The 15,944-nt window shown below is 41.9% G+C and overlaps 5 protein-coding genes across 5 annotated transcripts; 3 read left to right on the top strand and 2 right to left on the bottom strand.

Annotated features, from left to right (window-relative positions):
* Nucleotides 1-103: 103 nt before the first annotated feature.
* LOC108081169 (venom allergen-1) lies at nt 104-1,753 on the top strand. The gene is made up of 3 exons (XM_017176225.3): nt 104-328; nt 447-835; nt 889-1,753. Exons 1-3 carry the CDS (start codon nt 119-121, stop codon nt 1,595-1,597), a joined length of 1,308 nt encoding a protein of 435 aa, XP_017031714.1. The 5' UTR covers nt 104-118; the 3' UTR covers nt 1,598-1,753.
* Nucleotides 1,692-3,652, bottom strand: LOC108081168 (uncharacterized). The gene is made up of 2 exons (XM_017176223.3): nt 3,420-3,652; nt 1,692-3,352 (listed from the first exon to the last, which is right to left on the bottom strand). Exons 1-2 carry the CDS (start codon nt 3,552-3,554, stop codon nt 1,814-1,816), a joined length of 1,674 nt encoding a protein of 557 aa, XP_017031712.1. The 5' UTR covers nt 3,555-3,652; the 3' UTR covers nt 1,692-1,813.
* Nucleotides 3,653-3,849: 197 nt separating this feature from the next.
* TfIIFalpha (transcription factor IIFalpha) lies at nt 3,850-6,007 on the top strand. The gene is made up of 4 exons (XM_017176364.2): nt 3,850-4,009; nt 4,080-4,999; nt 5,057-5,656; nt 5,722-6,007. Exons 1-4 carry the CDS (start codon nt 3,986-3,988, stop codon nt 5,921-5,923), a joined length of 1,746 nt encoding a protein of 581 aa, XP_017031853.1. The 5' UTR covers nt 3,850-3,985; the 3' UTR covers nt 5,924-6,007.
* A 265-nt stretch (nt 6,008-6,272) lies between these two features.
* On the top strand, nt 6,273-13,817 carry gzl (godzilla E3 ubiquitin protein ligase). Its single transcript, XM_017176286.3, has 9 exons — nt 6,273-6,609; nt 10,550-10,830; nt 10,894-11,066; nt 11,134-11,228; nt 11,293-11,486; nt 11,541-11,736; nt 11,798-12,160; nt 12,218-12,350; nt 12,416-13,817. Exons 2-9 carry the CDS (start codon nt 10,720-10,722, stop codon nt 12,771-12,773), a joined length of 1,623 nt encoding a protein of 540 aa, XP_017031775.1. The 5' UTR covers nt 6,273-6,609; nt 10,550-10,719; the 3' UTR covers nt 12,774-13,817.
* Nucleotides 13,818-14,483: 666 nt separating this feature from the next.
* Nucleotides 14,484-14,892, bottom strand: LOC108080871 (PI-actitoxin-Axm2b). Its single transcript, XM_017175774.2, has 2 exons — nt 14,787-14,892; nt 14,484-14,721 (listed from the first exon to the last, which is right to left on the bottom strand). Exons 1-2 carry the CDS (start codon nt 14,866-14,868, stop codon nt 14,531-14,533), a joined length of 273 nt encoding a protein of 90 aa, XP_017031263.1. The 5' UTR covers nt 14,869-14,892; the 3' UTR covers nt 14,484-14,530.
* Between the last annotated feature and the right edge of the window lie 1,052 nt (nt 14,893-15,944).

Below are 15,944 nucleotides of genomic sequence, written 5' to 3'. Positions count from 1 at the left end.
CACGGGATATTGGATTGTTTCGTTAAGTTCATGTATTATTCGATTTACTCGCAATATCACGATTTCACGGATTAAGAGCTTGACTATTTCATTTTGGAAAGAAATCGTTTATTAAGCCATGATTTCTGTTTCGAAAACGTCGTCCCTAGGCGGTCTCCTTTTTCTGGGACTCGCCATACATTTGACCGTAGTCCAGGCTGCAGAAGGAACACCCACACCAAAAAAAGCGGGAACAACACAGAAGGATAAAGCTGGCAAAAATGTAGACTATTGCGATCCCTCGTTATGTCTTAAAGGTCAACGCCATGTCGCCTGTAACATTACAAACGTAAGTAACAAAGCAGTTTTGAGTTAGTTTTTATAAGCCTAATAAATCTGCTTAATTTTAATTTAAAATACAATTTTATTTATTCTTATCTTATATATATATTATTATATTCTTAAAGGAACTCCACAAAAGATGTTCAATGAACGCTGAGCTTGTAACAATAACTGACAAGCTACGGACTTTTGTAACTCATCGCCTTAACGAGCTGCGAAATAATGCTGCGCAGGGCGGATATAATGGAGTGAATCCGGCTGCCCGCATGTCCACCCTAACTTGGGACTCGGAGCTATCGCATCTGGCCGAGTTCAATGTGCAGAAGTGTATGCTTAACTCCGATAGTTGTCTGAACACCAAAAACTATAAACACGTTGGTCAGATCGTTGGTTATCGCGGCTTTAAAAAAAACATTCCGACTTTGGAGGACATCCTAAGTGATATCGGAAGGACTTGGGTGCGGACCCGCTTTTCCAGCTCAATGACAGACACAAATGATGATCAGATTTCCAAGTAAGATTCTTTCTTTAAAACTTGATTCCTTTTAATAATAAATGTTTACCAAGGGTGCCCAAGGTCGATTTTCTCCAGATGGTAGTCGAAAATGCCAAGCATGTGGGCTGCGCTGTCCTCCAGCAGTCCAACAACGGATGGTGGCAGACCTTCTTCACCTGCAACTTTGATGTTGCCCCCACTAAGGGTGCTCCCATCTTCGAGTCCAGCAAAACGCCGGCCTCATCCTGCCAGACTGGTAAACATAAAGTATACACAAATCTGTGCTCGCAAGATGAAACCTACAGCAGGGCAAGATCAAGACTTAAATTCGATTATTTGAGCAGCCAACGGGACTATAAATCAGAACAGATTATTCAGAATAACGAACAGGCGATCTCAAATGCTAAAGCTACATCTATGCCAAAAGTTCAGAGGAGAAGTGGTAATCAACCCAGGGATGGGGGGAAGGCAACTACAGAAGATGCAGCTGGAGCAACTACAGAAGATGCTACGACGGGAGCACCAATACCAGCGCCTCATGTAGATAAACCAAAGCTACAGAAAAAATTCGCTAAATTCCTAAGGGAGATGAAAATAGCAGAGAAAAAACGTGAAAGGCGGAATATAGTTATAATAACTAGCAACCATGAGGTGGAAGACACTGGAATGTCGCAACTCGAGGAAGTCAAGGATCACAATGAAAATAAGCCCGGAAACATGAGGAGACTAAAAAGTTCCCGCAGACAGAAGAAACCCGAATGGATTGTTGTCAATACTTGATGTACTCCGGGATGTTTGCAGCGTTAATGTCTAATATTTTAATTACCATAAACGAATAAGCATTAAAAATATATAGAACTGAAAGACTTTAAGGTTTAATTTCTCTATTTTGGAAACAGTTTAATTATGATATTCATTAAATTTGTAAAAATTCAATATTAATGCCTTTCCTTGGTGGAAATAAATATTCATTTTGTACCTTAAATAGTCCAAGTACTACGTCTTATTAAGCTGCATTGATCTCCAGATGGGGTTTATGCGTTGACACCCCTCACGGAGGTGGCTCAGCAAGGCTGCGATGCTTCCCTCGACTGGGGTGCTGGGCCGAAGCATGCCTGCCCTTCGGCAGCCGGCGATATGTCGCCCGTATCGCCATTTCGTCTTGAATACCTTGTTGCAGTGCTCACAGATCAGACTTTCTCCCTCCTCCTCCTCCCCGTCTTCGTCTTTGCCACCGGAACCGGCTTTATCCGGCCTTGTCGCTGGCCTTTTGGGACTCGCCCACTTGGGCTCCGGCTTGATGAGCAGTTGCGTTTTGTTCTTCCGCTGCAGCTCCTCTTGGTGGTTGTAGCGAATGTGGTTGAAAATCTTCGACGTACTGGTCTTGGTGCGATAGCAGAGCGTGCACTTGAGATAGGAGCGGAAGGGCAGATGCTTGAAGCAGTGCTTCTGTAGCTGCGACCGCCTGGTGGTCGGCTGGACTTCACGGCACTGCAAGCACATGGCCTTGCGACCCGGCTCCAGGATCTTAAAGCTGTTCTCGATGATGTGCTCGAAGTCATGCTTCTTGAACACATGCGCCCGCCATTCGTCCATCGAGGCGATCTCCTTGCCGCACTTGGGGCACAAATACGAGATGAGCTTGGTCAGACCATTGGTGGATATCTCCGTATCGGAGTCCCGCGTGGGCGTCGTTGACAGCCGACGGCGCTTGGCAGACTGTTGCTGTGGGCTCGATGTGTTCATTTCCTTTCTCAGCTGAGCCACCTCCTCCTTGCCAAGGGCATCGATCTCGATTATCACTACCTCCTGATTCTCCTTCTGCGCCTCCTGGGCCACCGGTGCCGCTGCCTCATCCTTCTCTTCATCTCCTTTATCTTGGGTGAGAGATTCTTTATCTTCGAAAAACTCTTGACACAATGCATCCAAATCCGCCTCGTACTTGGGCACCTTCTCCTCCTCCTTGCGCAGAATGTCCTCGTAGGCATTCAGACACCTGTCCAGGTTCTGTTCGCTGGCATTGGTGTTGTTTGTCGTCTTGGTCGCAGCTGGTGGTGATTGAGCGCTGGGCTTTTCCATTTCCGCCACTAGGTCAATGTCCATGAGTGCCGTTTGCAGCAGGTCTTTGCGTTTTTTGGTTTGCATATTTAATTTTGGACGTCCACGTAATGGCCCCTTGGTTGCGACTTGCTTCTCCGCATTCCCAGGATTAACAGAATTCGCGGCAGGGGCTGTGGAAGGTTTCTGCTCCTGCCGCTTCATTTGGCGCAATTTGTTCTCGTACTTCTCGATCTCTCGCATGTGGGTGTCCATCAGGTGAACGTTCAATGCCCTGCGCCTCGTGTACGCCATGCGGCAGTGCACGCAACGGTAGGTCTCACTGTGCTCCAGATGCATGAAGTAGTGGTACTGCAGCAGGGCGATTGTGTTGTGGGCGTTCTCCACCCATTTGAAGCACAGCTGACACTCATGGAAGCGCTCGTCGATTTGGATAAAGTTAAAGTCCGAGTAGGTCTTGTTCAGGTAGTCATGTTTCTGTATGTAAAGCAAATAACCAATTAATAAAAGTGGCCACGGGGGTATTCGGGAGCCTCCAACTTGCCGTATTGAGATGCTGACGCCACTCGGCCTGAGTGCGAAAGGCTTTGCCGCATTCTGGACATATGTAGACCATGTGCGCCTCCAGGCGCGCATTCAGGCGGCTCTGCTCATCCGTTAGAGATACGTTCTTTGACATTTTCGCAAACAATTTCACCACTATCCATAAACAATATAATATAAACAATTTAAAGATTTGCGTGTTATCGATTTGAGATGGGCGATCAGCGATAAAACTGAAATGTTGTGAGATCGGTGTGGCCAAATTAGCTTTCGCTTTCCTATTTCACAAACAAAGGCAAGTTTAATTCTTAAATTTAAAAAACAAGGTTTAATATTAGATAAACATGGCTTAATTTTATTTCATTTTTTATTTTAAAGGCCACAAAACAATTATTTTTTGTCGCATTCGATAACTACCTGCAGCGTATATCGGAAACCATCTCATCTCTAGCACGCCAGACTTACCTGTGCCCGCGACTCGGGTTAAAAGTTGAGAAATATCTTAAAATACCGTTTAAGAAACGACTTTTATTTAGTTTTACGCTAAACAGTTAAGCAAGACTTGCCATGTCGTCCGCAGCCAAGTCGGCGGTAGGTTGCAACTCTCTCTGTTTTAGCGCCAACGCTTCATTTAAGCACTAAACTTGATTTTTTTTCCCAGACGAACGCTGCCAGCGGGGGCTCCACGTCTGCAGCTGCTGCCGCCGCAGCCGCTGCCTCGGCATCAGCCGCGGCAACGTCCTCCAACGTGCAGGAGTTCAAGATCCGGGTGCCCAAGATGCGTAAGAAGCACCACGTGATGCGGTTCAATGCCACCCTCAATGTGGATTTCGCACAGTGGCGTAATGTGAAACTGGAGCGGGAGAACAACATGAAGGAGTTCCGCGGCATGGATGAGGATCAGCCCAAGTTCGGCGCCGGATCTGAGTATAATCGGGATCAGCGCGAGGAGGCGCGTCGCAAGAAGTTCGGCATTATTGCGCGGAAATACCGCCCGGAGGCGCAGCCTTGGATCCTGAAAGTCGGTGGCAAGACCGGCAAGAAGTTTAAGGGTATCCGGGAGGGCGGCGTTGGCGAGAATGCCGCCTTCTACGTGTTCACCCATGCTCCGGACGGAGCCATCGAGGCATATCCCCTGAACGAGTGGTACAACTTCCAGCCCATCCAGCGCTACAAGTCCCTGTCGGCGGAGGAGGCTGAACAGGAGTTTGGGCGGCGCAAGAAGGTGATGAACTACTTCTCCCTCATGTTGCGGAAGCGTCTGCGAGGCGACGAGGAAGAGGAACAGGATCCAGAGGAGGCCAAGCTGCTGAAGGCGGCCACCAAAAAGTCCAAAGAGCTGAAGATCACCGACATGGACGAATGGATCGATTCCGAGGACGAGTCCGACTCTGATGAAGAGGAGGATAAGAAAAAGAAGGAGCAGGAGGACAGCGATGATGACAAGGCCAAGGGCAAGGGCAAAAAGGGAGCCGATAAAAAGAAGAAGAAGCGAGACGTAGACGATGAGGCCTTCGAGGAGTCTGATGATGGTGACGAGGAGGGCAGGGAAATGGACTACGACACCAGCTCCAGCGAAGAGTATGTCCAACTAATATTTAATTTTTCCGTAGAATAACTGTTATGTTTCCTCTTTAGCGAACCGGATCCGGAGGCAAAGCTGGACAAGGACATGAAGGGCGTAGCCGAGGAGGATGCGCTTCGAAAGCTACTCAACTCCGACGAGGAGGAGGAAGATGAGAAGAAGTCCGATGAATCGGACAAGGAAGATGGCGATGGCGAGAAGAAAAAGAAGGAGAAGGGCAAGGATGATGCCGCCAAGGACAAAAATAAGAAGAAAAAAGCAGCCAAGGACGATAAGAAGGGCAAGTCGAATGGTAGCGGCGACTCCTCAGACACAGACTTCAGCTCCGACAGCACAGACTCTGAGGACGATCTCAGCAATGGTCCGCCCAAAAAGAAGACAGCCTCCAAGGACAAAGACAAGGAGAAGGAGAAGGACAAGGAGAGCGCAGCTGCCAGTAGCAAGGCGTCTACCAGCAGCAGCAGCAATGCCAACAAATCGCGATCGGCTACGCCAACCCTCTCGACAGATGCCAGCAAACGCAAGATGAACAGCCTGCCCAGTGATCTCACGGGCTCGGACACCAGCAACAGTCCCACTAGCACACCGGCGAAGAGGCCAAAGAACGAGATCAGCAACTCGCTGCCCACATCCTTTTCCGGTGCTAAAGTAGAGTGAGTACAGTGTACCCAGTGACCTCCTTTAGACTTCTTTTAACTTGTGTATTCACTACTTGCAGGGACTACGGCATCACCGAGGAGGCAGTGCGTCGCTATCTCAAGCGCAAGCCTCTGACCGCTACCGAGCTGCTCACCAAGTTCAAGAACAAGAAGACTGGCGTCTCGAGCGACCGTTTGGTTGAGACCATGACGAAAATCCTGAAGAAGATCAATCCCGTCAAGCACACCATACAGGGAAAGATGTACCTCTGGATAAAGTAGTCGCCGCATGTGATTTAATTAACTTTATAATCGAAAATGCTCTATTGTTCTGCAAAAGTAAAAATATTCAAAAATTAAAACCAAGTTTAGTGTCTTGTTTTTGTCATTAGGTTCCACTTGGAGAATTAATCTAGTTTATTTATTATTATGGTTTTTTAAACTATAATAATGTTAAAGTTACCTTTCCTCTTTAGAATTCATGGATTTTGTATCGTCGTATTGTTCATGAGAGCGGGCAAACATTTTTCAAAAGCAGCTGTTAATCTAGAGATAGTAGTCGATATCCCGATTTTGCACCCAAATGCCGAATGGCAAAATCAAAATAATCGATATTATATCGATCATTTTTAAAAACATCGGTTGTGCCAGCTCTAACGTTCGGGTGGAATGTAAATTGTAATATCCCAATAATTAGCAAGTGAGCCAAAAAGTTTTCGTTTTCCCCTTATCGCGACTACTGTCATGCCCAGGGGGTAACACAACGACGATTCCGTTGATTGCCGGACACGGAGCCAGTGCATCCCAGCCTGCCGGAGCAGGTCAAAACAAAGTAAAACGCAATTCCACTGCGATGGCGACGGGTGGGGAGGCAAGCGAGTGTTGAAAAAAAATCGGATTGGATATAGGAAATCGGCCAGAAAGGGAACAAAAGTACCAGCCAAGAGCTTTGCGCGAACCATCAGCAAGTAAGTTTGCAGTGAGTGTACGTGAAAAATGGTTGGGAAAACACAGGAAATCGCTCTCAGCTGCTTTGTTGTTGTGTTAATTAAACGCATACACAGAAGCAGTCACAGGCACCCACACACACATGCACATGTCCCAGCAGATACGCCTGAAAAAAGCATAACAAAAGCGAATTTACGAAATTGAAGTACATTAACTTCTAGCTGCTGCTTCCAATTGGGCGGCGCTTTATTCGTTTATCCTTTGGCGCGTTTCACCTGTTACCCGCGGGGCGTTTTTCTACATATTTATACGTTAATACATATATTCTTACAACAAGAAAACCTTGAATAAGCCCCCCCTTCGTGGTGCCTTGTAAAGTTCAAGGTGTACATGTGCGTGTATGTGGGCGGGAGCTGCGTGTGTGCGGTGGTGTGTAATGTGTAATTTGATATATCGGCGCCCTCTAAACAAAGCGAATTAACGAAACACTTGTGCAGATATATTGTAGGGAACAGGATTTTAATTTCATTTTAAATAAAATAATAAATAAACGGATCTCGTTAAATACAAAGTGAATGGTTGGCCTTAACCGGATATTGAAAAAGTGGCCCTGAGAGGACCAAGTGTAGAAAGCCTTGATATTTGTTTTTTTTTTATCAGAGGAATTTAAGAGATTTTTTTTTGTTTCCTCCTGGTATATAATTTTCCCAAACAATGTAATCAGTAAGTAGTTATAGTATTAGTTGTAAAAAGTTAAACATTTTTCAATTCCTAAGATTTTTAATATTAATAAAGAGTTATAAGAGATGTTCTAAATTTTATTAACAAAAACTAGGCCAAACCGATTAGTTATAGGCCCAAAGCAAAGCTCTTATCTCTTATTAACAAACCAATCGTAAAAGATTACTCATTATTCACAGATTAGGCAAAAGATAATCCTACAGCTATTTCAGTTATTAATGAAATAAATAGAGTACATTTATTATTAATATTTTTTTTTTAATTTAATACTAGACATTACATTACAAATTAATCCAAAATGTGTAAGAATATCTGCATAAACATTTACATTTATTGTCTTTGAAAATTGCAAGGATCCAAGGCTCTGTGGTTTTGTTTTTTTGCAGGTAAAATTCCTGTACCAATTGGAAATTGAAATTCTGTCAGACGCACGCGCCTTTACAGATTGAATTTCGCATCGGAATATTTAGCCCTGTGTGTCGTCGGCCTCCTCCCCATTTTATTGTTTACCCATCCAATAAAAACAAAGTCACGTTCTCATTAAAGTCTCTGCGGATCCGCTTGTCTATCGATGTGCTAATGCCTGGTGACGTTTCTTTCTTTGTTGGCCTGTGAATTTAATACACATTTTTGTGGCATATTTGTACACACCAGGGGGTGTGTATGAGTGCCGAACGGGTTAGCAGATTTATTAATTTTTCATAAACCAAACTTTCCACTTTTGCTTCGTTGTCATCCGCTGGGATCCATCTGCGTCCTGGTGGCGATTAGAGCTAGCTATAGGTCTCTGGGTCTTATCAGCTAGTGACTCATCTGGTTTGAGCCGGCAAGCTCCCCATATGCTTTGAAGCGATTACTGAATTTGCCTACTGAGATCTCGGTCAGTATATCGAATCGTGTTACTTGGCCGATAAAATCAATTGATTGGCAAATTGAGCCCAATCACAGACAGGCGGCCAAATGCGTTGATTGTTTCTGCTGCTTGCATAAACATCAACTGCAATAATTTCGAGAAATCGCACGGACTGACTGACCGTCGTTGCTGTGTCAACAAACAAAACAGCTGTTCGGCTGACATGACTGAAGAAAAGTAAAATTTAGCCATATCAACGGCAATTCATACATATGTAAATACAATATAAATATGTACATACCTACCCCCCCTGCACAGCCAGCGCACTTGGTCGTAAAATTATAATGTACCAGCGATCACAAGCCGTTTATCTTATCAGCTGGCTGAGCTGTTTGTTTACCATTGAAACGCGAAGCCGAGCCGAATGTATCACAGGTTGCCTTCGCGCCTGATCCTTATTTACCATGTCGGTCAGGTTAATAGCACAGCCAGGGACAACATATCGTATATTTGCAGATTTAAATACTTTAATTATTTATTAATATTGGTTGCTTTTGAGAGAGTGAGAAGCAACCTTCTTAATTTCCCAGAGAAAAACGTATGAAAATGAATGAATTTTAAAAGTATGCAAATGACCAAGAGAGCAACTAAGGAAGTTAAACAAAATTTAATTAACTAAGCAAGTGCAAAACTCAGCAACCAACTTATTAGTTGATCAAATGAGGTAACAATTAAGTGAAGAACGCACAACTGAGTGAGTAATTGAGTGAATAACAGAGTGAGCAACTAAATGAACAAGGGAGTGAATACTGAGTGAACTGAGTGAACACCTTTGACAACTTAGAAAGCTATTAGAAAATGAGCTGTTACTAACACAACATTTAAACAATTTTGTGTTAAATTTTTAACTGAGGTATAGGAGTTATAGGAAAACTCCTGAGTATCCTCAAAAAAAAAAAAAAAAAATTGGTTTGCGGTTTAAATCCTAACTAAACACAGAATCATCCAATATCAAAAAATATTATGCAATCGGTAAAGGATAAGTTTCCCGAGGTACTCACATAGCGTAATTTTTTTTTTTTGCATTTTTTTCCTGATACCCTTGCAGGGTATTATAATTTCAGTCAGAAGTTTGCAACGCAGTGAAGGAGACTTTTCCGACCCTGTAAAGTATATATATTCTTGATCAGCATCAACAGGGGAATCTTTCTAGATATGCCAGGAAGAAATCGATTTTTTTTGCCAAACTTTTATAAGGGGTTACATCATTAAAATTTTTGATTTTGATAAAAAAATGAATTTTCAAAATATTTAAATGAAGTATGCAGATTTATTAAGTGTAGAAAATCTTGCACAGAATAGTTTTCCGATTTAAAATTAATGCTCTTTTGGCCGAGTTATGATATTTTTAATTTAAAAAAAAAATCAAGAAGTTTTTTAATATAAAAAATCTGATTTTATAATACAAAATAATATTTTTCTAAGTCAAGGAATCATTTCCGACCCCATAAACCATATATATTCTTGATCAGCATCAACAGGGGAATCTTTCTAGACATGTCCGGAAGAAATCGATTTTTTGGCCAATTTTGTGAAATTTTATAAGGGGTAACATCATTAAAATTAGCAAAAATTCCCAAAAATGTTGATTTCTTAAAATTTTAAATTTTGTATGCAGTTTTTTCTAATTAATAAAAACTAACACAAAACTGCTTTCTGAATCGAAATTAATGCATTTTTGGCTTAGTTATGATATATTTTAATTGTTACCTGCAAGGGTATACAAAATTTAGCTTTCTTTCTTGTTTTTCTTTAAAATTTTTTCCTAATTTTGTTTTTAATAAAATGGAAAGGAAAAACCTTGAATTTGTACCATAAAATTAAGTTGCTTTGTTAAAAAAAAATACATAAAAAAGGACGACTTGAGTACCTATAGAATTAGTTAAAGAAATTATGTGTCATACTTTGGTCCAGAAGATTTTGAGGTACCGTGTACATCGACTTTTAAAATTCGACTTGATACTCATACATTGAACACCAAATGACCTCGGTTTAACCATGCATAACTTCGTCAATTTGGTGATGATCGATGTGAAACTTTGACAAAATATTCTTAAGACATTAGACATTAATAATAAAAAAGAACAATATATATGATAAATAAGTAAATACCATAGCTAAAGATACATAGGTTACACTTTGTAGACTTAAAATGTATCTTGTTCTTGTATGCTGGGGCTGAAAGCTAACAACTTCTAATACTTCTTTACTTAGTTTAATGTTGCTTTATGCATTACTTTGCTTAAAAACTTACAATTTTGACCACACTTGCTCACTCACTCTCTTGCCTCCTTTCTATTTTACAGTCTAAGGTCGGAAATCACTTAAACGCTGGCTGTGGCACCCAGATGAGACATGCTAATAGTGCGAATGGTCTTAACGCATCGCAGAAGCAGTGGACACAACGGACTAGAGCAATAACAGTGTAGTGAAAAACCCGATTATAGCCGGAAGTTGTGTCGTCCTGGGTGGCAGTATGTCCAGGAGGAGTTGCCACATAATTACCCTGCTGGGCTTGTGCCTGGTCTGTCATGAGGCGGCAGTGGCTAGGGGTCATGTGCTGGTCTATCGACGAATCACAAGTCAGGTAGGTTCTAATTAAAACCTTTTATTTAGATCTTAACACTAATCGCATGTGGCTTACTTACAGTTGATTGAAGAGTTCAATGATCTGCCAGCACAATTTGGCGGTAATCTGCCCTCAAATGGTCTCAAGGTGTATGTGGTTCCCGCCAGGCGCCCATATTTTGGTTGTGATACTCTGGACAAACCGCCGCATCAGAGTTATCCAGTTAATGCCAAATTTGTGGCCCTGGTATCTCGGTAAGTAGCGAACATATAAAGTTATCTGTCCACACCTTTTGTGGCTAATTTTCGAATATTTCTTTAGTGGTGGCGATTGCACTTTTGAGCGGAAGGTGCGAGTTGCCCAAAATGCCAGCTATTCTGCTGTGATTGTCTACAATAATGAAGGCGATGACTTGGGTAAACCAAATCAGTTTCGTAAGAAAAAACTACAATAATACTCAATGCATTCTTAACTTTGCAGAGCAAATGTCCGCCGATAATGCGACGGGCATCAGAATACCCTCCGTATTTGTGGGCCACACCACGGGCAAGGCGTTGGCCACATACAACACGCCCGAGGTGGTGCTGATCATCAACGATGAGCTGCCCTTCAACATTAACACCCAACTTATATTGCCCTTCTCCATACTTATCGGCCTGTGCTTCATCATAATGGTGAGTGTGTGATCCTTGATTGATTCGTTCTTGCTCTAAATGATTTTCTGCCAGGTTATCTACATGATCTACAAGTGCATCCGCGAGCAGCGTCGCTTGCGTCGCCATCGACTGCCCAAGAGCATGCTGAAAAAGCTGCCGGTGCTGCGCTACACGAAGAACAATGCAAATAACAAGTACGATACCTGCGTAATCTGTCTGGAGGACTTTGTGGAGGACGATAAGCTGCGGGTACTGCCCTGCTCGCATCGTAAGTGAAGTGACTTCTGTGCTGATTTATTAACCCATCTCATCTCTATTGTTGCATGTAGCTTATCACACACACTGCATCGATCCCTGGCTCACCGAAAATCGCCGCGTATGTCCCATTTGCAAGCGCAAGGTTTTTACGAAGGGCGAAGCACGTGCAAGTCGGAGTCGACAGCCTTCTTTGGATAATGTCACCGATACGGACGACGACACCACGCCACTGTTGCAGCAACAGCAATCGAACGGCAGGCAGGGAGGAGTCCAGGTGAACTCTTCCTCCTCTGCTGCAGGGGCAGCTGCTGGTAGCAGCTCGAGTGTTTCAGCGGCTGCTGCTGCGGCCGGGACAACGCGACATGGCACGTTCCGGCGAGGGGACGCTGGTCGGAACCCTTTCGAGGAGTCCCAGAGCTCGGACGATGAGAATGGTACGTCGTTGGTACAGTCGCTGACTGTTTAAATAACTAATCCTGCTTTATACACAGCCCTGCTGGACTCTTCCGTGCGTCCGGCCCACGAACGCATCAATCCCTTCGATCGAGCGCCCAACCTGCCGGCCCATCTAGCCGAGCAGTTGGGTGAACGTCGTCCCACGATCTGGTCGCGCATCAACTTTGGGTAAGGAAAATATTTCAATAAAATATAGAAAAACAGAAACACAAATGTATTCTTTTCTCTTACAGTTCATTCTTCCGACGCCAGCCGACCACAATTAGTGTGACGGCGCCGCCTTTTCTGGATCATGTGGAGTCCGGTACCATGGGTGCCATGGGTCTGCCGGTGACGGGGACAGTTGCTGTGGCCACGCCCGCATCGAACAACATCCTCAATCCGAATTTAAGCGGCTCCTTCAAGGACGACGACGATATGCCACCGCATCGCTCGATCTACGAACCGATAGCAATCAGTACGCCTGCCACGGAGACGACGGGAGCCGCCGTCGCCGTCGATGATTCAGCGTTTCTGCAAACGCCCACGCAGGGCGGCATAGGCGTGGCCGCACTGCCTCACAGCGCCTCCGATCGCCAGTTTCTCATATGAGTAGCGAGTCCTTAGCCTGTAGGTTGTCTGTCCAGTCGATGATCCTCGATCCAAGAATATGGAATGCAGTTTTTCGATTGGGTTTTCGCTATCAATGCTGTGGCTGCCAGCTGCTTTGTTTTAACAATTAACTAATGTTTATTATTAATATTAATAAATATGTAGCCAAACCCTGTGTTGGATGGACTGTGCGCTGTTGTCCCACTTCCAGGACATTCTCCCGCAAACACAGAGACAAAACGCAAACACAAAACACACACACACACACGACGTAAACAAATTGTGATTTATTTTATATACATTTTACAATTAACCCAATCGGCTTACTACAAGGTCCGCCCCTCCCCCCGCCAGCGAAACACAACCAAAAAGTCAAAGAAAGAAAGTTAGAAAACGATTTAAGATTTAATTGCTTACCTGATTCGGATTAATTATTGTTTTTTTTTTCTGTTTTCCGACACCACACAGATGCAACACTTACACACAGCGACTAAGCTGCTGATTCATGAAATTAGTCGGCTGTTAATCAAGTGGACATTTTAATTCGACTTTAAACAGCTAAAAAAACAGAATGAAATTAATGTAAACTATTAAAAATGATTATGTGGCATTGGCCTGTATATTGTACATTATTCTCGATTTAACTAATTTTAAGTTAACTATTTCTTAGCATACGAAACTCTGATATCCAATGTTACTATTTGATTTTCGACCCGTGTTTTGAGAGCAGAGATAACTTTACCAAAATATGATCAAAATATATTTCAAAGTCAATGTCGTCGTTGCCACAACACACTCCACTACAAGTAGAAAACTTAAGCGCTAGTTTGTGATTATTTTTCCCAAAAAAAAAAACAACAAAAACAAATAATAATAATAATAAAGAAAATAAAAATACTTATAACAAAAGCAACTGATGAAAACTGTTCATGAAACAAAACGAAATCAATTAGGGCATAGATGCAGATATATAGCAATGCTGTGGCAGTGTAATCTAAATTTAATTTACATTCAACAAAAATAAACGTAATGAATATATACTAAGCGACTGTGTTTTTCTAACTGTATAACAATCTCGTAAAACGGTCTGAAAGTAGATGAAAATATCTTGAAAAACAAGAAAGGAAGCTAACTTCGGCAGGCCGAAGTTTGTATATCCTTGCAGATTGGTTTTGATATTTATGTTATAGATTATAATGCCGAAAACACTCACAAAACAGAGTTTCATTACATTTTACCTATACTTATTATGTTTACAGTTTGACATTTACAGTTTTACATTCACAGCTTTACATATTCTATACATTTACCGATCGCTTCTATGGCAGCTATATGATATAGTCGTCCGATCCGGCAGTGAAAGTATATAGAAGACTATATGCAAAGTTTAATTCAGATAGCTTTAGTTTGCATAGAAACGGACAGACGGACATGGCTAGATCGACTCGGCTGTTGATGCTGATCAGGAATATATGTACTTTATAGGGTCGGAAATGTGTCCTTCACTGCGTTGCAAACTTCTGACTGAAATTATAATACTCTGCAAGGGTATAATACAACCTAATTTTATATTACTTATGGAAAAGTTTTTAGACCATAGATTGGTAAAAATTCATTAGAAAAATAATGAAGTTCTTCAATAAAACCAAGTTGCATTTATAAAGTTTTGCACAAATATTTTTATTAGATTATTGTTATTTTTTTTAATAATTTTTTTTTTTCAATATCGGGATCAAGTTCATGCCACTATTTTATGGTTAACCACACGACCTTCTGCAAGATCTCTTGGAGCAGTAGCGGTTCTGGTTGCCACCACATCCGTGATATCTCATCTTTAGACAGTCCCTGGTTCGCCTGTTGAAGTACCACATTTCGTTCATGGCTGATCTCCGGCAATTACGTCCATTTCGATGTCCTTCATTCCTGCCGCCAATACAAGTCTGGTTGCCTAGGATAGGGGAACATACATATTAAACCTATTAACCTGATTAATGTAATTATATTTCTGCTTACGAGGACTGCCCCTGCAACTGTCCTGGGCATAAGTGAGACTCAAATACAGGACAAGGCAAGCCAAGATCAGAATGAACTTCATTTTCGTTGGTTTCTTTATGGATGCTCACTTTGAACTGACTGATCGGTCAAATTATGGCTTTATATAGTCAGTGGGAGGAACTCGATTACCAAATCGAAAACAACTTAACAATGGGCTCTATTGTTAATAATATTTTGGGGCAATCGGATAATGCTAGTCAACAGACACTGTCCTATAATGGTTGAACTTTCCATTGGCATCCGAATCAGAATCATCTGTATTGGGACAATAACCAAGCTGATTTTGTATACATATGTATATTTATCCCAAAAGTTTCCACTTTCCAAGCGCAATACAGCTGCAAAAGATATTTTTAATCATCGGTCTGTCTTTATAATTGTTGTATCAAGGTGATTTTTTGGGTTTCCAGAAGTACTTTTCTTTAATTTTAATTTTAAAGTTTAAAGATGAACGTTTTTTTATTTTAAATAATTTTAAATTTGCAAAAATGGGTTTTTTTGTTTTTATCGGGCATTGCTAGATCGACTCGGCTGGTATATTAGATTATATTATACCCTGCTAATGTAGAGTGTATTCTTACGTTAATTTTAATGTCAAGGAATTATTAAGGATTTAAGGATTTAGCTAGCAATTTCCTTTTTCATTACAATTAGAATACTTATCTAAAATGTAATATTCTTAACAGACAACGCGTTTGTCTTGAGGCAACTGTATATTCAAGCTCTTCCTTGCGTGTTCCCAGTTCATAATTAGCTTTTCATATTATTAAATAAATTAAACCCTTTGAAAGATTCAATTAAAAGCTTATTTTCAATAAACTTCCCACTCCCTGACCCACACACAGCAATAAATAAAGACACAACTCGTATTGGGGATTCTTGTTTGTCATAGATATATATATATATTTGTTTTCAACTTTAATTGTCGCTCCTCTAGGAATTATTTTGGATCTAAGCTGGGAAAGACGGCAGCTGTTCGAACTATCCTAGGCGACTTGTGTAAATTGGTATATATCTATAATTAGATATTTAGGCCACCATTTGAAAGTTGCTACATTCTTTAGGCAAACGTTACGTACGTACAATGTGGTTGGTTGTGCAAAATAAATACACAGT

The sequence above is a fragment of the Drosophila kikkawai genome, chromosome 3R (genome assembly GCF_030179895.1).
Source record: "Drosophila kikkawai strain 14028-0561.14 chromosome 3R, DkikHiC1v2, whole genome shotgun sequence".
In the NCBI taxonomy this organism is placed as follows: Eukaryota; Metazoa; Arthropoda; class Insecta; order Diptera; family Drosophilidae; genus Drosophila; species Drosophila kikkawai.
Note: the sequence above shows the minus strand (reverse complement) of the source record. Positions and strands in the feature narration are given on the sequence as shown.